This window comes from Durio zibethinus, chromosome 26 (assembly GCF_047325235.1).
Source record: "Durio zibethinus cultivar Kanyao isolate XHJ-2024 chromosome 26, ASM4732523v1, whole genome shotgun sequence".
NCBI classification, from domain to species: Eukaryota; Viridiplantae; Streptophyta; class Magnoliopsida; order Malvales; family Malvaceae; genus Durio; species Durio zibethinus.
The window spans coordinates 4,896,294-4,917,011 of NC_143187.1; the positions used below are offsets into that span (position 1 = coordinate 4,896,294).

The 20,718-nt window shown below is 31.7% G+C and overlaps 4 protein-coding genes across 4 annotated transcripts; 1 reads left to right on the plus strand and 3 right to left on the minus strand.

The window, feature by feature from the left end:
• Window positions 1-1,160: 1,160 nt before the first annotated feature.
• LOC111274162 (protein neprosin-like) lies at window positions 1,161-4,773 on the minus strand. The gene is made up of 9 exons (XM_022858798.2): window positions 4,755-4,773; window positions 3,913-3,972; window positions 3,388-3,494; window positions 3,183-3,269; window positions 2,591-2,803; window positions 2,169-2,330; window positions 2,050-2,094; window positions 1,768-1,914; window positions 1,161-1,673 (listed from the first exon to the last, which is right to left on the minus strand). Exons 1-9 carry the CDS (start codon window positions 4,771-4,773, stop codon window positions 1,299-1,301), a joined length of 1,215 nt encoding a protein of 404 aa, XP_022714533.2. The 3' UTR covers window positions 1,161-1,298.
• A 279-nt stretch (window positions 4,774-5,052) lies between these two features.
• LOC111274593 (small ribosomal subunit protein eS30z/eS30y/eS30x) lies at window positions 5,053-6,378 on the plus strand. Its single transcript, XM_022859347.2, has 3 exons — window positions 5,053-5,154; window positions 5,255-5,392; window positions 6,136-6,378. Exons 1-3 carry the CDS (start codon window positions 5,151-5,153, stop codon window positions 6,180-6,182), a joined length of 189 nt encoding a protein of 62 aa, XP_022715082.2. The 5' UTR covers window positions 5,053-5,150; the 3' UTR covers window positions 6,183-6,378.
• A 2,281-nt stretch (window positions 6,379-8,659) lies between these two features.
• Window positions 8,660-11,549, minus strand: LOC111274163 (protein neprosin-like). Its single transcript, XM_089755134.1, has 7 exons — window positions 11,385-11,549; window positions 11,189-11,275; window positions 10,428-10,640; window positions 10,010-10,171; window positions 9,891-9,935; window positions 9,609-9,755; window positions 8,660-9,513 (listed from the first exon to the last, which is right to left on the minus strand). The coding sequence occupies exons 1-7, from the start codon at window positions 11,547-11,549 to the stop codon at window positions 9,139-9,141; spliced, it is 1,194 nt and encodes a 397-aa protein (XP_089611260.1). The 3' UTR covers window positions 8,660-9,138.
• A 5,066-nt stretch (window positions 11,550-16,615) lies between these two features.
• LOC111274164 (protein neprosin-like) lies at window positions 16,616-19,731 on the minus strand. The gene is made up of 9 exons (XM_089755135.1): window positions 19,648-19,731; window positions 19,198-19,249; window positions 18,692-18,798; window positions 18,484-18,570; window positions 17,887-18,096; window positions 17,488-17,649; window positions 17,369-17,413; window positions 17,087-17,233; window positions 16,616-16,990 (listed from the first exon to the last, which is right to left on the minus strand). The coding sequence occupies exons 1-9, from the start codon at window positions 19,729-19,731 to the stop codon at window positions 16,616-16,618; spliced, it is 1,269 nt and encodes a 422-aa protein (XP_089611261.1).
• Between the last annotated feature and the right edge of the window lie 987 nt (window positions 19,732-20,718).

A 20,718-nucleotide genomic window follows, 5' to 3' on the forward strand; every position in this document is an offset into this window, starting at 1 on the left:
CTATGTACAAAGCAACCACAAAAGGAAAGACCCATAAATCTCTCACTCTGTGTCTCTCTCTTTCTATCACCAAAAACATTAATTGCTAACAATCATTAAAAGCTGGTGGAATTCAAGAATTTAAGAGAAAGTTTGAACTGATCCATCTTGTCATTCAAAACGTTTCTCCCATTAAATTCAACCTTGTGTATAAAAAAACCACATCCCAAACATATGGTAACGACAACTCTTCCCTTCTTTTTCTATCTATAAATCTCATCATCATCATTTTTTCATGTAGTGTTTATTTTCCCCGAGATCATCGGAAGAAAGGTCATTGATTCCTTGGAAACTTTCTTCCTCTCTTGCCATACTTATTAGCAACTGAATCAGCAGCTCGGATCTTTTGGTCTATAAAAGAAGAAAGGAAACAGTATGATTAGGTTTGTTGTATCTAATCAGACCTACCTCACCGAAAATAACCGTATTCTTAGTACTTTGTCAAATATTTGGTGTTTTGCATCAGTAATTCTTATAAGTTAATAGCTTGTATATAAGCAACTTAAGGTTGAAAAACAGTAAACTTTTGCTTGATTGTAACCATGCTTGATTGTATGTTTTATGATCAACAGGCTTCTCTGTTAGAGCCAATCTTAGCTTCATCAAAAAATGAATAAGCAAGCATGTACCGTACCGTATGCCTTTAATTGCCAAGTATTCAAGTCTACTTTAAATACGATTCAGGAAGAAAGTGAAGCAAAAGGGAAGTCCCATATGACATGTGCTTTCTGGTTCTAGCAATTTTTTGTGTTTCCCGCTTTAACAAGTTTTTACTCAGTGCTTTGAGGACTCTGCTAAAGTCTTAGAAGTTGCTTTCATGGAGTTCACATTGATGTCGATTATTCAATTTGGAGTTATTAAGCTGAAACTGCTAATAAGAAAAAAGCCAATCTGAATAATACAATTCTTACTCAGACCAAGTGTTTAATCATTGGCTAAGAACATTTGAACTTGCAATTATAAAAGCCAACCACTTGGGTTTAAGAGGTTAGGGACCTAGGGTTGTTAAAAAGAATGCTTAGAAGTTAGAACTTGAAGTGGCTGAGATGCAAATTCTTGAATTTGAGATTCGGGGGTATACTTATCTTGGCTGCCACCTGCATTTTCACTCCCAAGTAACATCCATTCAACCTATATTTATTAATTAAAACGATTACATTCTTTGTCTGGCTCTTAGGAAATATCCTTCTGTCATAAATCACCATACATTAGGCATACGTGTTGCAATTAAATATCAATTTTATTGCTTTGCGATGGCTCTACTGGCATTTATCAGAATATCCAGGGCCACCAAAAAGGAAATGGGTTCCAAAATTTTTCATGTCTCCCATCTGTAAATCATAGCATTCAGGCCTTGTCACATATGGCACGACACTTTCAGCATCTTTTATAGATCCAGACTCATCCATGTGCCTAAGATTTCGGATATAACTGGCTTTGTTAAAGCCTTCACTGGGAAAATGGCCACTTCCCATTTGAGTAGAGGTGTGATGGCCTTGTGATTGTAAATTAACAATCTCTCCACCCCAACTTAGTCTGTCAGCCCTGTCAGATAGTGTTGTGAAGATCGAGCCTGGCCAGTATCCTACATCTATTTGCTGTATCCTTAACCACCAGTTTCCACTTTGCTTGTCCTGAAACATTTTCCTTATAGTGATCATTGTTCATTTATCTTGAAAAAAAATGACTAAAAATTTTGTTAGACATAAACAAGAAAATGTGTTTTACCTTGTGTATAAATATGTTTATATCAAATTGAGTGCCTCCATAGGTGGAAACAGGTTCTAAAAGCGAACCAAGGACCACCTTGTTGTTGGTTTGCACAAATCCAGGACATTCAAGATTATAGCAACCTGTCTTTTCATAGCCGTCGCTCTAACATTCCACAAACAAACAACTTCAGACAACTTTTAGTTAATGTAAATTCGCAATATGAAAGCATATATATGTTTGATTTCTAACAAAATATAGAGATACAGACAGCAGACAGGACGGATCGAGCAAACTTACAGTCCAATAAATGAATAATCTTGTTTGATTCTGGTCTGAGTTGGTCTGCAATATGATTATAATAAGTTTACCAATATCAAACTGATTCAAAAACAAAGGATCTTTGGTATAAAACTTACGATCCATCCAGCCTCCACAGTGTTTAATACACTATATTCACGCCCTGACACAACCCAAATTTGTGCTAAGCTAAACTCCGTATCAAATGTTGCTGGGTTCCACACGTTAAGCCATGCACTTACTCCAAAATAGTTGCCATCGTCCACGGAAACTTGGGCATACTAAATCAATTTTTCATTCATAGCAAGGGAAAATAAACATCACATTAATCAAACTTTTGTGACTGTTTTTACTTTTGTTTAGAATTCAATGAACGTAGAAAGTAGAACTTTGAACTCTCCATTATTTATATAGTTATTTTAAAATTGTAATATCGAAATAAATTTAAAAATCAAATCTCAATATTTGAAATCATTATTTTTTTGCTGTGGCCTTTTTTATATAAAAAAAATAGAAAGAAATGAGTAATTAGACATGCTACCTCATGGTTTTTCGGAGGATCAGCCTTAATTTCAACCTTGTCAAGGTCTTTCCTGGGAGGAACAAATGCCAGAGTCCGAGTAGGTTTGGGTATTTGTGCTCTAACAATGGGAATTGTTCCTTCAGGGCAGTGTTCATTCTTATACCATTCTTGAATGAGCTTTGGGTCGAAATTTTCCGCTTCTATTTCTCCAATATATGAATTTGGTTTCATCTATCCAAAAAGAATGATCCTTATTGTTTTTCAAGTGAGATAAATAAACTTTACTTGAATAGAAAGGAATTAATAACGTTACTCTTTTTTATTTTTAAATTCATGACAATATGTTTTCAAATATATGAAAGAAATCAATTATAATTTAAGAAATCATGAATTTGATAATTGATTGAATTATCTCATTCAAGTGCAAAAAATTGAATCTTTTTACTAAAATTAAAATTCTAATAATATTTTATTAATAAATCATATGATTATCAGCTTCATATTACAAATATATATCAAATATTTTTAAGTGGATATAGTTAAGTACCTGACATGCATGAAGAAACTTAGTAAAAATAAATCAAATGCATGTATTCCAAATGATAAAAACCTGTATGGTGTGATTCTTGAGGAGAGGATGATCAAAAGCAGGTTGTTTGTAGATGTCAACACAGTCAATCACATTACCATCTTCACTCTGTGAACATATATATTAGCAAATAGCCATTACCATTTATCATAAATGAGATAATTAAATAAGCATAAAAGCAATAGACAAAAGAAAAAAAAAAACTAGTATTATTATATAGCAAAACCTGTATTGTTTTTATTGTTCCCTCATGCTTAGCCAACTCAATGATTTTTTCAGATGATGAGATCGACCTTCCGCCCACATGAATATAGCTAAACATGTGACAGACGGCTACAAACACGAATAAGAAGTATCCGAGTTTAGTTTTTTTATGATTCCAAGTACCCATTGGATTGAAAAAAAAATGGCAAAAAAGCTGAAAAACTTTTTTTTATTATTATCTTTTCTTTGCAGAGTACTAATTGAGATGAGAAATTTTTGTTAGAAACAAATGAAGTTCACTGGTGAATATTTGTACTATTAGCAACCAATATATATATATATATATATATATATATATATATATATGAGAAAACATACATGATTTGGGAATGTTATGTGATTTCTATAAGGGAAAAGCTAGGTTAGGGAAGTTTTATGATTTCTATCTTGGAAAATCTTTGTACTTAAAAGTTTATGGATATGATCTTACCAAGACGGAAAGTTAACGTATTGATAGAATTTTTTTTTTCATTTTTTGGTAACATACATATATTATCCAATTGAGGATTAGAATGGGAGATCTGATCTTCAATTTTTAGCTTTTCACCTTATAATAATTTATTAACAGAATAAGAATGTTCAAATTTATCATAATCTTTCAATTAGCATACTTTTATCACCATACTTATAATTTTAAAATAAATTTATTATTATATTCAAATTTTATGTAGTAGTAAGAAAAAAAAAATTTACTATGTGACATTATTTAATAGAAAATATCATGATAAAAGAAAAAAAATAAAAATCAAATTTTAGGTTCACAATTTTAACCTTACCATATCATTTTCAAAATTAATTTTTAATTTTAAAACAGTTTTTAACATGAGTTTAGTTGGTTTGTATTATAATATATATATATATATATATGTACGGTATTTTTTTTTTTGCCAAAATATGTGGTAGTTTAGACACTTAAGAAAAGATGACGCAAAGGGTTTTATTTTTCTTTTTCTAATTTTACAAAAATAAAACTAAGTATATTTCACTAAAAAATGAAATGATTAGAATTTAAAATTTCATCTTTCAATATCACATGTAAAAAAATATACATCCTTTAAAAAATTGAAATAAGATAAATTGCTAGGATTTATCAAATTGCTCATTTTTATTAAATTAATCCATAATTAATCTTTTTAATAAATAAAAATAAAATGATATGAAATTTCAAGCAACTTTATTTATTATAAATCATATATTTTGTAATTTTATACGTTACTTTTTTAAAAAAAAATTACAATCTAAAAATATAAAAAAAAAAGTTTACAATTATTGAGATTAATTTAAAATTCAAACATGTTAATGGCTTTTTTTTAAGTTAGTTGCATTAACCAGTTGAATCAAGCCACATATTCCGTACATTGACTCTTAATTAATTAATTAATATTATTATTATTATTATTATTATTATTATTATTATTAAAAATTCAAACTAAATAATCTTAAATTAGCAAATTGACGTACCAAAAAAAATAAAGGTATTGGCCAAAAAAAAAAGAAATAGAAGTTGGGCCAAATTATGGATTATAAAAAGCCCAACCCAATTTGTTTCTGGGGCTGCGGACTACTCCGAGTGGTCGAACCCGTTTTCCACGGGTCAAGAAAACGGGTTCAATTTTGTTCTCTAATATAAACCCAGATTCCAGATAAAAACCCTAACCCTAAATCCCTCCAAAAACTCTCATCTTCTCTCACCGACTTTGACCAGAGAAGCAAGGATAGTTACAAATGGGTAAACCCTAAACTTTGGTATAATTTTTGCGCCAATTTTTTTTTTTTTAATTTCGTTTGATTTTAGTGTTGTTTGGTCTTTGACGGTGATTAACGTGCAGGTAAGGTTCACGGATCTTTGGCGCGTGCCGGTAAGGTGAGAGGGCAGACTCCAAAGGTGGCCAAGCAAGACAAGAAGAAGAAGCCTAGGGGTCGCGCCTATAAGCGGATGCAGTACAATCGCCGTTTCGTCACCGCTGGTTAGCTCATCTCTATTACTACTATTTTTGGAAAACAATATTTCTTGACGAAAAAAAGCAGTGATTAATAAACACATTTTTGAAAAAAAATTTGGTTATGAGGATGAAGACAGTTGTTCATGTTCATTCCGTTATACTATGTGGTCATTAGAATGTTGGAATTGTGTTGTTAATTGATTTTGAACTTTGTTTCACAATTGAGATGTTAATATATGGAGTAATAATTTTAAAAAAAATGTGATGTCGCCGCGGATATATCAGTTTAAGAATGCATCCAAAATCTTATATTATTTTCAATGGCTAAGTTCTTGATAATGGTTTCGATCAATGTATTCAGAAAGTCCAGTTTTGATTAGCTCTTATTGCGGTGAATCATTTTAATGATGATTGTGCTGTTTTCTTGTGCCAACGATTAGTGTAATTATTGTGTGTCCACTCATCTCTTTTCCTTTCTAATTCAACTGCCATTTGACCTTCATTATTTGTTTTCTGCTCAACCTATTATCGTGAATGAAATTCATCTTAGATAGGGTGGATATGGTGCCTTAACTTTGTTGGTTGTGTTATTTTTACTAGGAATTGTCAGGTCTATATGCATCATACCCACACGATCTCTTACTTTTTCATCTTCTTAACTTCTATGAAAACTGCATGGTAGAAGAAGCTGAATTTTTGTGTCTCATCCTGCATTTTTGCATATCTTGAGCATCGTAATGGACTGTGTGTTGGTTTGCTGTGTGCAGTTGTTGGCTTTGGGAAGAAGCGTGGACCCAACTCTTCAGAGAAGTAAGGTTGGACTTGTTGGAGTCCTGCGTAATAGGATGTTTGGAAGTTTGATGGGAACATTATATTGAAATTTTTATGGCTTCATTAGCATTATGTTGTTCTGAATTACTTTGGAGCTTTTTTTCGGTTTAAGGAAACTAAATACTGGTATGTTTTGATTTCAAATATTACTAAGAGCCCCGACGTCTCATCCTTTACGATCTTTATTTGAGCCTCTGAATTTCAACGAGTGATATGGAATGTAGAAGTTCGTAAATTGAGATGGTTAAATTGGTCCCAACTGCTGCTGTTTTTGACTCTACTCGTAAATTCAATTCGCTACTTATAAAATTGATTTAGGTGAGGTTTGTTCAGATGAGAGGTGTGGCTATCTATCTCCTGTTTGTTCGAGAAAATTAAACGATTTGCCAATATGGGTAGTAATTTTCTTGCTAGCAGGCTGCAGATTTTGTAGCTGGTTTACTGCTGAAGGTGCGTTCGAAGACCTTTTTCTTCGTAGGAGAAGGTTTACAAATCCAACTGACTGACATTTCCTTTTTGATCGCTAGGGGTGATAATCCTCAATCAATCAAACCCAAAAAATATAACAGACATCCAGTGGATCCTCGTTCCTCCTCCAGTTCTAGACAACCATTCACCTGGTTCGTGAGGTTAGACACAATGGTCTAAACATACTGGCCCTCTCTTAGCTTCGGCCTTGGCTCTGCGGCATGCGTTCCCGATCTTTCTCGTCGCCGTGCATTGTTTCCCGAGGAAATCTCTCGTATCCGAATCATTCCTAGCTTGATAAAGTTGAAATTTATTCCTTGTCCATCAATCTTTATACCCTGCTCTTCTTCATCTCCTCCAAAATGGCACCTTTTAAAGATTTAAAAAAAAAAAAAGTGGCAACGTCTATCTTTTCTAAAAATCCATTTAAAACCAAATTTCCATTCATGAAAATCTAGTCTGAGTTAAGGTTAGCGAGATAATAGTGTACAGAGTTTGAGACTAACCAGGAGTTCTATTTCATCTTCTAATCACTATCCGCGTAGCAGCAGGAAGTCCCCACATCACCAGCGGACATGGCAGCCCAACGTACGAACAAAGGACAATCTTGGTTCTGAACACAAAGCAACAGACAAAAATTCTACTTGTCACCAAGTCCGAGGTTTCTCCATCCCCACTCTTCGTTTCCCTCTCTCTTTTTGGCCTTTTGCTGTTTGGTTTCTTTAACAGTTTCAACTTCTTGTTAAAAACAAAAATTACAAAAACATTCCATGCACAGAGCAACCACATAAAGGAAAGACCCATAAATCTCTCACTCTGTGTCTCCCTCTTTCTATCACCAAAAACATTAATTGCTAATATTCATTAAAAGCAGGTGGAATTCAAGAATTTAAGGGAAAGTTTGACTGATCCATCTTGTTATTCAAAACGTTTCTCCTATTAAATTCAACCTTGTGCATAAAAAAAAAAAACACATCCCAAACATATGGTAACAACAATTCTACCCTTGTTTGCTATCTGTAAATCTCATCATCATCATTTTTACATGTAGCGTTTATTTTCCCCGAGATCATCGGAAGAAAGGTCATTGATTCCTTGGGAACTTTCTTCCTCTCTTGCCATACTTATTAGCGACTGAATCAGCGGCTTGGATCTTTCGGTCTATACAAGAAGAAAGGAAACAGTATGATTAGTTTTTTTGTATCTAATCAGAGCTACCTCACCGAAAATAACCGTATTCTTAGTACATTGTCAAATATTTGATGTTTTGCATCTGTAATTCTTATATGTTAATAGCATGTATATAACCAACTTAGGGAATGTTTGGTACAAAAGCGTACGATAAGATTAGGATAATATAATATTATGAATAAGATTAGATTAATTAATGTAATTTTATTTTATGTTTGATATATGCAAATATTAAGATAGAATAATTTATTTATTTGTCAAAATTATTTTTTTTTTAAATTTATATAATTTAAATTATTGATGTGATATTTAATGATATAATTGAATATATAAGTTTAATTTTATGGATTAAACATAATCATCTCCACTTAAAGAAGATTGAATAATCTTATGTCAAGAGAATATTAATATTTCTTACAATCGCTATTCATCTCTTTAAATAAAAATTAAACATGATATGGGACAATTAGTATCCTATTTTATCAATAATTCTATGCATCAAACATGACTTTAAGGTTGAAAAGCACTAAACTTTTGCTTGATTGTAACCATGCTTGATTCTATGTTTTATGATCAACAAGCTTCTCTGTAAGAGCTTTTTTTTGCAGCAAATCGTAGCCGTATTAAAAAACTAATAAGCAAGCATGTACTGCACCATAAGCCTTTAATTACCAAGCATTCAAGTCTACTTTAAATACAATTCAGGAAGAAAGTGAAGCAAAAGAGAAGTCTCATATGACACGTGTGCTTTCTGGTTCTAGCAATTTTTTGTGTTTCCCATTTTAACAAGCTTTTACTCGGTGCTTTGATTACTCTGCTGAAGTCTTAGAAGTTGCTTTCATGGAGTTCACATTGACGTCGATTATTCAATCTGGATTTAAGCCGAAACTGCTAAGAAGAAAAAAGCCAATCTGAAGAATACAATTCTTACTCAGACCAAGTGTTTAATCATTGGCTAAGAACATTTGAACTCGCAATTATAAAAGCCAACTACCTGGATTTATGAGGTTAGGGACCTAGGGTTGTTAAAAAGAATGCTTAGAAGTTAGAACTAGAAGTGGCTAAGATGCAAATTCTTGAATTTCAGACTCGGGGGCATACTTATCTTGGCTGCTACCTGCATTTTCACTCCCAAGTAACATCCATCCGACTTATATTTATTAATTAAAACTATTACATTCTTTGTTTGGCTCTTAGAAAAATATCCTTCTGTCATAAATCACCATACTTTAGGCATACATGTTGCAATTAAATATCAATTTTATTGCTTTGCGATGGCTCTACTTGCATTTATCAGAATATCCAGGGCCACCAAAAAAGAAATGGGTTCCAAAATTTTGCATGCCTCCCATCTGTAAATCATAGCATTCAGGCCTTGTCACATATGGCAGGACATTTTCAACATCTTTCATAAATCCAGACTCATTCGTGTACCTAAGATTTCGGATATAACTAGCTTGGGTATAGCGTTCCCTGGGAAAATGGCCACTTCCCATTTGAGTATAGGTGTGATGGCCTTGTGATTGTAAATTAACAATCTCTCCACCCCAACTTAATCTATCAGCCCTGTCGGATAGTGTTGAGAAGATCGAGCCTGGCCAGTATCCTACATCTATTTGCTGTATCGTCAACCACCAGTTTCCACTTTGCTTGTCCTGAAACATTTTCCTTATAGTGGTCACTGGTCATTTTATCTTGAAAAAAAAAGACTCAAAATTTTATCAGACTTAAACAAGAAAATGTGTTTTACCTTGTGTATATATATGTGCATTTCAAATTGGTTGCCTTCATAGGTGGAAATAGGTTGTAAAACCGAACCAAGGCCCACCTTGTTGCTGGTTTGCACAAATCCAGGACAGTCAAGATTATAGCATCCTGTCTTTTGATAGCCATCGCTCTAACATTCCACAAACAAACAACTTCAGACAACTTTTAGTTAATGTAAATTCGCAATATGAAAGCATGTATATGTTTGATTTCTAACAAAATATAGAGATACAGACATCAGACAGGACGGATCAAGCAAACTTACAGTCCAGTAAATGAATAATCTTGTTTGTTTCTGGCCTGACTTAGTCTGCAACATGATTATAATAAGTTTACCAACATCAAACTGATTCAAAAACAAAGGATCTTAGGCAGAAAACTTACAATCCATCCAGCCTCGATAGTGTTGTATTCACTAAATTCCTCCCCTGACACAACCCAAATTTGTGCTAAGCTAAACTCCCTACCAAATGTTGCTGGGTTCCACACGTTAAGCCATGCAGCTGCTCCAAAATAGTTGCCATCGAACACGGAAACTTCAGCATACTACATCAATTTTTCATTCACAGCAAGGGAAAATAAAACATCACATTAATCAAACTTCTCTGACTGTTTTTTCTTATGTTTCGAATTCAATGAATGTAGAAAATAGAACTTTAAACTCTCAATTATTTCATAAAGTTATTTTTAAAATATAATATCTAAATCAATTTAAAAATCATATCCGTAATTAATATCCTCTTGTTGCGGCCTTTTTTATATAAAAAAAATATAAAAAGAAATGAGTAATTTGACATGGTACCTCATGGTTTTTTGGAGGATCAGCTTTAATTTCATCCTTGTCAAGGTCTTTCCTGGGAGGAATAAATGCCAGAGTCCGAGGAGGTTTGGGTATTTGTGCCCTAACAATGGGAATTGTTCCTTCAGGGCACTGTTCATTCTCATACCAATCTTGAATGAACATTGGTTCGAAATTTTCTGCTTCTATTCCTCCAATATATGAACTTGGTTTCATCTGTCCAAAGAGAATGATCCTTATTGTTTTCAAGTGAGATAAAAAAAAAAAAAAGTTACTGGAATAGAAAGGAATTAATAACATTACTTTTTTTATTTTTAAAAATTATTTTTAAATTCAAAATAATATCTTTCCAATATTTAAAAAATATCAATTTTTCTTTCCGTCTCAAATTATTTGGATGGTATTAATTTTTATGGAGTTTAAAAAAATTGACTTTAATTTATTTAATATTAAAATTAATTTTTTTTATAAAATTAAAGTTTCAAGACTTTTAATGTCAAAAAGTTAAAAAAAGAAAAGAAAAAACCATGGATTTGATAATTGATGTGCATAAATAAATTTATTATCTCATTCACGTGTAAAAGACTTAAATCTTTTTATTAAAATTAAAATTTTAATAATATTTTACTAATAAATCACATATTATCAGTTTCATATTGTAAATATATATCAAATATTTTTAAATAGATACAATTAAGTACATGACATACATGAAGAAACTTAGTAAAAATAAATCAAATGCATGTATTCCAAATGATAAAAACCTGTATGGTGTGATTCTTGAGGAGAGGATGATCAAAAGCAGGTTGTTTGTAGATGTCAACACAGTCAATTACATCACCATCTTCCCTCTGAATATATATATTAACAATTAACCATTATCATTTATCATAAATGAGATAATTAATTAAATAAGCAATAGACAAAAAAAAAAAAAGTAGTATTATTATATGGCAAAACCTGTATTGTTTTTATTGTTCCTTTATGCTTAGCCAACTTAATGGTTTCATCAGATGATGAGACCGACCTTCCATCCACATGAACATGGTTGAACATGTGACAGACAGCTACAAACACGAATAAGAAGTATCCAAGCTTGGTTTTTTTATGATTCCAAGTAGCCATTGGATTGAAAATAAAATTGGCAAAAAAGCTGAAAAAAAAATTTTTTCTGATCTTTTTGTTGCAAAGTACTAAGACAAAAGCTGAGCTTTTGTCCTAACTAATTGAGATGAGAAATTTTTGTTAGAAACAAATAAAGTTCACTGATGAATATTTGTACTATTAGCAACCAATATTTATATACAAATGGGAAAGCATACATGATTTGGGAATGTTATGTGATTTCTATATGGGAAAAGCTAGGTTTGGAAAGTTTTATGATTTCTATCTTGGAAAACATATGTATTTAGGAGTTTATGGAAATGATATTACCAAGAAGGAAAGTTAAGGCATTGATGGAGATTTTTTATTTTTTTATTTTTTTGGTAATATGTATCATCCAATTGAGGATCAGAATGAGAAATTTTATCTTCAATTTTAGCTTTTCACCTTATAATAATTCATTAATGGAATAAGAATGTTCCAATTTATCATCAATCTTTCAATTAGTATACTTTTATCACCATACTTATAATTTTAAAATAAATTTATTATTATATTCAAATTTTATGTAGTAGTAAGAAAAAAAATTTATTATGTGACATTATATTTAATAGAAATTATCATGATAAAAGAAAAATAAAATCAAAATCAAAATTTAGCTTCACAATTATTTTCCTTTACCATATCATTTTCAAAATTAATTTTTTATTATAAAACACTTTTTAACATGAGGTTAGTTTTTCCCATATTAAAAAATAAATATATGTGGTTTTTTTTTTTTTGGCCAAAATATGTGTGGTAGTTTAGACACTTGAGAAAAGATGACGTAAAAGGGTTTTTTTTTTTTTCGTTTTTCCCTTTTTTTAGTTTTACAAAAAAATAAGTATATTTCACTCAAAAATAAAATGACTAGAATTTAAAATTTCATCTTTCAATATAACATGTAAAAAAAAAAAAAAAAACGAATCCTTTAAAAAATTGAAATAAGATAAATTGCTAAGGATTTATCAAATTGCTCATTTTTATTAAATTAATAAAAAATTAATCTTTTTAAAAAATAAAAAAATTAAATGGAATTTCAAACAACTTTATTTATTTGAAATCATATTTTTGCAATTTTATACATTCATTTTTTAAAAAAATTACAATCTGAATATGAAAAATAATTATAGATGTTAAGATTAATTTGGAGCTCGAACATGTTGAATGATTTCTCAATTAAATTAAGTCAAACATTCTATACATTGATTTTTAAGTAATTATTATTATTATTAATAAAAATTCATGCTAAATAATACTAAATTAGCAAATTAAGGGGTATTAGCCAAGCCGAAAAATGAAAAAGAAAATAGGGATTGGACAAAATTATTCAATTAAAAATGATTATGGATTATAAAAAGCCCAACCCAAGTAGTCTCACGGCCTGCGGACTCCCAGCCTCTCTCACCGACTTTGACCAGGGAAGCAAGGACACTTACAAACGGGTATACCCTAAACTTTGGTATAATTTTGGCGCCAATTTTTTTTTTTTTTTAAATTTCGTTTGATTTTAGTGTTTGTTTGGCCTTTGACGGTGATTAACGTGCAGGTAAGGTTCACGGATCTTTGGCGCGTGCCGGTAAGGTGAGAGGGCAGACTCCAAAGGTGGCCAAGCAAGACAAGAAGAAGAAGTCTAGAGGTCGCGCCCATAAGCGGATGCAGTACAATCGCCGTTTTGTCACCGCTGGTTAGCTCATCTCTATTTCTTGTTTTACTTTTCCTGTTTATATATCTATTACTACTATTTTGGAAAACAATATTTCTTGAGTAAAATGAAGCGGTAATTTAAAAACCCATTTTTGAAAATTTTGGTTGTGAGGATGAAGACAGTTGATTATTTTTATTCTGTTATACTATGTGGTCATTACAATGTTGGAATTGTGTTGTTAATTGATTTTGAACTTTGTTTCACAATTGAGATGTTAATATATGGAGTAATATTTTAAAACAAAATGTGATGTCACCGTAGATATACCAGTTTAAGAGTGCATCCAATATCTCACATTATCTTCAATGGCCAAGTTCTTGATACTGGTTTCGATCAGTGTATTCAGAAAGTCCAGTTTTGATTAGCTCTTATTGCAGTGAATCATTGTAATGATGATTGTGCTCTTTTCTTGTGCCAACGACTAGTGTAATTCTAGTCTGTCCACCCAACTCATTTCCTTTCTAATTCAACTGCCATTTAACCTTTATTATTTGTTTTCTGCTCAGCCTGTGATCGTGAATGAAATTCATCTTAGATAAAGTGGTTATGTTCACTTTGTTAGTTGTGCTATTTTTACTAGGAATTGTCAGGTCTATATGCATCATACCTACATGATCTCTTATTTATCCATCTCCTTAACTTCCTCTGAGAATTACATGGTAGAAAAAGCTGTACTCTTGTGTTTCATTCTGCATTCTTGCATATCTTGAGCATCGCAATGGACTGCGTGTTGGTTTGCCGTGTGCAGTTGTTGGCTTTGGGAAGAAGCGTGGACCCAACTCTTCGCAGAAGTGAGGTTGGACTTGTTGGAGTCCTGCATAATAGGATGTTTTAAACTCTGATGGGAACATTATATTAATATTTTTATGGCTTCATGAGCATTATGTTGTTCTGAATTACTTTGGAGTCTTTTCGGTTTAAGGAAACTAAATACTGGTATGTCTTGATTTTAAATATTACTAAGAGCCCCGACGTCTCATCCTTTACGATCTTTATTCGAGTCTCTGAATTTCAACGAGTGATATAGAATGTAGAAGTTTGATAAATTGAGATGGTTAAATTGGTCCCAACTGCTGCTGTTTTTGACTCTACTTGTAAATTCAATTCGCTACTTATAAAATTGATTTTGGTGAGGTTTTGTTTAGATGAGAGGTGTGGCTATCCATCTCCTGTTTGTTCAGGAAAATTAAACGATTTGCCAATATGCGTAGTAATTTTCTTGCTAGCAGGCTGCATATTTTCTAGCTGGTTTACTGCTGAAGGTGCGTTCGAAGACCTTTTTCTTCGTAGAAGGTTTACAAATCCAACTGACTGATATTTCCTTTTTGATCCGTAGGGGTGATAATCCTCAATCAATCAAACCCAAAAAATATAACAGACATCCAGTGGATCCTTGTTCCTCTTCCAGTTCTAGACAACCATTCACCTGGTTCTTGTGGTTAGACACAATGATCTAAACATACTGGCCCTCTCTTAACTTCGGCCGTGGCTCTGCACCATGCGTTCCAGATCTTTCTCGTCGCCGTACAATGTTTCCTGTGGAAATCTCTCGTATCCGAATCATTCCTAGCTTTATAAAGTTGAAATTTATTCCTTGTCCATCAATCTTTATACCTTGCTCTTCTTCATCTCCTCCAAAATGGCACCTTTTAAAGATTTAAGAAAAAAGAAAAAACGTGGCAACGTTTATCTTTTGTAAAAATCCATTTAAAACCAAAATTCCATTCATGAAAATCTAGTCTGAGTTGAGGTTCAGCGAGACAATAGGGTACAGAGTTTGAGACTAACCAGGAGTTCTATTTCATCTTCCAATAACAATCCTCGTAGCTGCAAGAAGTCCCCACATCACCAGCGGACATGGCAGCCCAAGGTACAAACAAAAGACAATCTTGGTTCTAAACTCAAAGCAACAGACAAATTCTACTTGTCACCAAGTCCGAGGTTTCTTCATACCCACTTTTCATTTCTCTTTCCCTTTTTTGCCTTTTGCTGTTTGGTTGCTTTAACAGTTTCAACTTCTCGTTAAAAACAAAAATTACAAAAACATTCTATGTACAAAGCAACCACAAAAGGAAAGACCCATAAATCTCTCACTTTGTGTCTCTCTCTTTCTATCACCAAAAACGTTAATTGCTGACATTCATTAAAAGCTGGTGGAATTCAAGAATTTAAGAGAAAGTTTGAACTGATCCATCTTGTCATTCAAAACGTTTCTCCTATTAAATTCAACCTTGTGTATAAAAAAAACACATCCCAAACATATGGTAACAACAATTCTTCCCTTCTTTTTCTATCTATAAATCTCATCATCATCATTTTCATATGTAGTGTTTATTTTCCCCGAGATAAAAGGTCATTGATTCCGTGGAAACTTTCTTCCTCTCTTGCCATACTTGTTAGCAACTGAATCAGCAGCTCGGATCTTTCGATCTACAAAAGAAGAAAGGAAAGAGTATGATTAGTTTTTTTTTGTATCTAATCAGACCTACCTCACCGAAAATAACCGTATTCTTAGTACTATGTCAAATATTTGATGTTTTGTATCAGTAATTCTTATAAGTTAATAGCTTGTATATAAGCAACTTAAGGTTGAAAAACAGTAAACTTTTGCTTGATTGTAACCATGCTTGATTGTATGTTTTATGATCAACAGGCTTCTCTTTTAGAGCCAATCCTAGCCGCATCAAAAAATTAATAAGCAAGCATGTACTGCACTATAAGCCTTTAATTACCAAGCATTCAAGTCTACTTTAAATACAATTCAGGAAGAAAGTGAAGCAAAAGAGAAGTCCCATATGACACGTGCTTTCTGGTTCTAGCAATTTTTTGAGTTTCCCGCTTTTACAAGTTTTTACTCAGTGCTTTGAGGACTCTGCTGAAGTCTTAGAAGTTGCTTTCATGGAGTTCACATTGATGTCGATTATTCAATTTGGAATTGTTAAGCTGAAACTGCTAAGAAGAAAAAGGCCAATCTGAATAACACAATTCTTACTCAGACCAAGTGTTTAATCATTGGCTAAGAACATTTAAACTTGCAATTATAAAAGCCAACCACCTGGATTTATGAGGTTAGCGACCTTTGGTTGTCAAAAAGAATGCTTAGAAGTTAGAACTTGAAGTGGCTGAGATGCAAATTCTTGAATTTGAGACTTGGGGGTATAATTATCTTGGCTGCCACCTGCATTTTCACTCCCAAGTAACATCCATCCAACTTATATTTATTAATTAAAACTATTACATTCTTTGTTTGGCTCTTAGGAAATATCCTTCTGTCATAAATCACCATACTTTAGGCATACATGTTGCAATTAAATATCAATTTTATTGCTTTGCGATGGCTCTACTGGCATTTATCAGAATATCCAGGGCCACCAAAAAAGAAATGGGTTCCAAAATTTTTCATGTCTCCCATTTGTAAATCATAGCATTCAGGCCTTGTCACATATGGCACGACATTTTCAGCATCTTTTATAGATCCAGACTCATCCATGTGCCTAAGATTTCGGATATAACTAGCTTTGTTAAAGCCTTCACTGGGAAAATGGCCACTTCCCATTTGAGTAGAGGTGTGATGGCCTTGTGATTGTAAATTAACAATCTCTCCACCCCAACTTAACATATCAGCCCTGTCAGATAGTGTTGTGAAGATCGAGCCTGGCCAGTATCCTACATCTATTTGCTGTATCCTCAACCACCAGTTTCCACTTTGCTTGTCCTGAAACATTTTCCTTACAGTGGTCACTCGTCATTTATCTTGAAAAAAAAAATGACTCAAAATTTTGTCAGACATAAACAACAAAATGTGTTTTACCTTGTGTATAAATATGTTTATATCAAATTGAGTGCCTCCATAGGTGGAAACAGGTTCTAAAAGTGAACCAAGGACCACCGTGTTGTTTGTTTGCACAAATCCAGGACATACAAGATTATAGCAACCTGTCTTTTGATAGCCATCGCTCTAACATTCCACAAACAAACAACTTCAGACAACTTTTAGTTAATGTAAATTCGCGATATGAAAGCATATATATGTTTGATTTCTAAGTCAATATAGAGATACAGACATCAGACAGGACGGATCGAGCAAACTTACGGTCCAGTAAATGAATAATCTTGTTTGTTTCTGGTCTGAGTTGGTCTGCAATATGATTATAACAAGTTTACCAAGATCAAATTGATTCAAAAGCAAAGGATCTTTGGTAGAAAACTTACAATCCATCCGGCCTCGACAGTGTTTAATACACTATATTCATGCCCTGACACAACCCAAATTTGTGCTAAGCTAAACTCCGTATGAAATGTTGCTGGGTTCCACACGTTAAGCCATGCACTTACTCCAAAATAGTTGCCATCATCCACAGAAACTTGAGCATACTAAATCAATTTTTCAATCACAGCAAGGCAAAACAAAACATCACATTAATCGAACTTTTGCGACTGTTTTTAGTTTTGTTTTGAATTCAATGAATGCATAAAGTAGAACTTTGTGCTCTTACTTAGTTCACTCAATCATTTTAAAAGGTGATATCTAATAAGTCTATCATTATTTTTTTCGGCAGCTTTTTTATATAAAAAACCATATAGAAAGAAATGAGTAATTTGGCATGTTACCTCATGGTTTGTCCGAGGATCAGCTTTAATTTCAACCTTGTCAAGGTCTTTCCTGGGAGGAACAAATGCCAGAGTCCGAGTAGGTTTGGCTTGTGCTCTAACAATGGGAATTGTTCCTTCAGGGCACTGTTCATTCCTATACCAATCTTGGATGAGCTTTGGTTCGAAATTTTCTGCTTCTATTCCTCCAATAAATGAATTTGGTTTCATCTGTCCAAAGAGAATGATCCTTATTGTTTCTCGAGTGAGATAAATAAATTTTACTTGAATAAAAAAGTTTATTTTTAAAAAGTATTTTTAAATTCATGACAATATCTTTTCAAATATATGAAAAAAATCAATTATAATTAAAGAAACCATGAATTTGATAATTGATGTGTATAAATCAATTTATTATCTCATTCAGGTGCAAAAAATTGAATCTTTTTACTAAAATTAAAATTCTAATAATATTTTATTAATAAATTACATGATTATCAGCTTCATATTACAAATATATATCAAATATTTTTAAGTGGATATAGTTAAGTACATGACATGCAAGAAGAAACTTAGAAACAAAAAAAATCAAATGCATGTATTCCAAATGATAAAAACCTGTATGGTGTGATTCCTGAGGAGAGGATGATCAAAAGCAGGTTGTTTGTAGATGTCAACACAGTCAATTACATCACCATCTTCACTCTGAACATATATATTAACAAATAGCAATTATCATTTATCATAAATGAGATAACTAATAATAAGCATATAAGCAATAGACAAAAGGAAAAAAAAGAAAACTAGTATTATTAAATAGCAAAACCTGTATTGTTTTTATTGTTCCCTTATGCTTAGCCAACTCAATGGTTTTATCAGATGATGAGATCGACCTTCCATCCACATGAATATAGCTAAACATGCGACTAACAGCTACAAGCACGAATAAGAAGTATCCAAGCTTAGTTTTTTTATGATTCCAAGTACCCATCGGATTTTTAAAAAAATATTGGCAAAAATGCTGGAAAACTTTTTTTTCTGATCTTTTCTTTGCAAAGGACTATGGCTAAAGTTGATTTTTTGTTTTGTTAGAAACAAATAAAGTTCACTGGTGAATAATTGTACCATTAGCCACCATTATATATATATATAGGAAAACATACATGATTTGGGAATGTTATGTGATTTCTATATGGGAAAAGCTAGGTTTGGGAAGTTCTATGATTTCTATCTTGGAAAATATTTGTATTTAAGAGTTTATGGATATGATCTTACCAAGAAGGAAAGCTAAGATATTGATGGAATTTTTTTTTTCATTTTTTGGTAATATACATACATTATCCAATTGAGGATCAGAATGGGATATCTGATCTTCAATTTTTAGCTTTTCACCTCATTATAATTCATTAACGGAATAAGAATATTAAAATTGATCATCAATCTTTTAATTAATATATTTTTATCATCATACTTATAATTTTAAAATAAATTTATCATTATATTCAAATGTTATGTAGTAGTAAGAAAATTTTTTTTTATTACGTGACATTATATTTAATAGAAAATATCATGATAAAAGAAAAAGAAAATAAAAATCAAATTTTAGCTTCACAATTTTTTCCTTATCATATCATTTTCAAAATTAATTTTTAATTATAAAACAGTTTTCAACATGAGTTTAGTTAGTTTCTATTATAAAAAATAAATATATGTGCTTTTTTTTTTTGCCAAAATATGTGTGGTAGTTTAGACTATAGGTATGAATTAATACTCGCAAGTTACTCGGATTCGATTCGAATAAAACTCGAATTTGATTCGATTATTATCAAGTTGAGCTCGAATTCGAGCTCGAGTAGCTCGACTCATCGATTGAGTCAAATTCGAGTATTTTTATACCTGATTCGAATAGCTCACAGTCTAATCGAGTTTTTATATTTAAATATTTTTTATTATTTTAATTAATAAAATATTTCAAATTCGAGTTCAAGTTCGAGCATAAATAATTGAACTCTTGTCGAGTTTAAGAATCGAGTTTATTTTTACATATTAATCAAACTTAATCAAACGAGCTCTAGTAGTTCAATTTCGATCATGAATCGAGTTCGAGCTAAAAAAATAAAATTCGATCGAGTTCGAGTCGAGTATCAAGTCACGAGTTGAAAGTCGAACTCAAATTCAAATTTTTCCCTGTATCGACTCGACTCGATTACAACTTTAGACACTTAAGAAAAGATGACGCAAAATAACCTTTTTTTTTTCCCTTTCTTTAATTTTACACAAAATTTTAAGTATATTTCACTCAAAAACGACATGATTAGAATTTAAAATTTCATCTTTCAATATCACATGTAAAAAATATATATCTTTTAAAAAATTAAAATAAGATAAATTGCTAGGATTTATCAAATTGCTCATTTTTATTAAATTAATCCATAATTAATCTTTTTAATAAATAAAAATAAAATGAAATGAAATTTCAAGTAACTTTATTTATTATAAATCATATATTTTGTAATTTTATACATTCACTTTAAAAAAAAAAAATTACAATCTAAAACTATAAAAAAAAAGTTTACAAATATTGAGATTAATTTAAAATTCAAACATGTTACTGTCCTTTTATAGAGATAGTTACACTAACCAGCTGAATCAAGCCACTCATTCTATGCATTGACTCTTATGGTATTATTATTATTATTATTAAAAATTCAAACTAAATAATCTTAGATTAGCAAATTGAGGTACCAAAAAATATTAAGTTATCGGCCAAGCCCAAAAAAAAGAAAAAAGAAAATAGGGGTTGGGCCAAGTTTTTCAATTAAAAAGGATTATGGATTATAAAACGCCCAACTC

Bases quoted from the DNA above. Each gene is read 5' to 3' on its own strand.
- LOC111274163 (XM_089755134.1), bottom strand. From the start codon at position 11,549: ATGGCTACTTGGAATCATAAAAAAACCAAGCTTGGATACTTCTTATTC. The intron at 10,172-10,427 runs GTACCATGTCAA...AAATTGATGTAG, and splicing joins ATCCTCCAAAAAACCATGAG to TATGCTGAAGTTTCCGTGTT. The intron at 9,936-10,009 runs GTAAGTTTTCTG...ATCATGTTGCAG, and splicing joins CTATCGAGGCTGGATGGATT to ACTAAGTCAGGCCAGAAACA.
- LOC111274162 (XM_022858798.2), bottom strand. The intron at 2,331-2,590 runs GTAGCATGTCTA...AAATTGATTTAG, and splicing joins ATCCTCCGAAAAACCATGAG to TATGCCCAAGTTTCCGTGGA. The intron at 1,915-2,049 runs GTAAGTTTGCTC...GTGGAATGTTAG, and splicing joins GATTATTCATTTATTGGACT to AGCGACGGCTATGAAAAGAC.
- LOC111274593 (XM_022859347.2), top strand. The intron at 5,393-6,135 runs GTTAGCTCATCT...TGCTGTGTGCAG, and splicing joins TCGCCGTTTCGTCACCGCTG to TTGTTGGCTTTGGGAAGAAG.
- LOC111274164 (XM_089755135.1), bottom strand. From the start codon at position 19,731: ATGAGTCGAGCTACTCGAGCTCGAATTCGAGCTCAACTTGATAATAAT. The intron at 17,234-17,368 runs GTAAGTTTGCTC...GTGGAATGTTAG, and splicing joins GATTATTCATTTACTGGACC to AGCGATGGCTATCAAAAGAC. The intron at 16,991-17,086 runs GTAAAACACATT...AAAATGTTTCAG, and splicing joins TAAACATATTTATACACAAG to GACAAGCAAAGTGGAAACTG.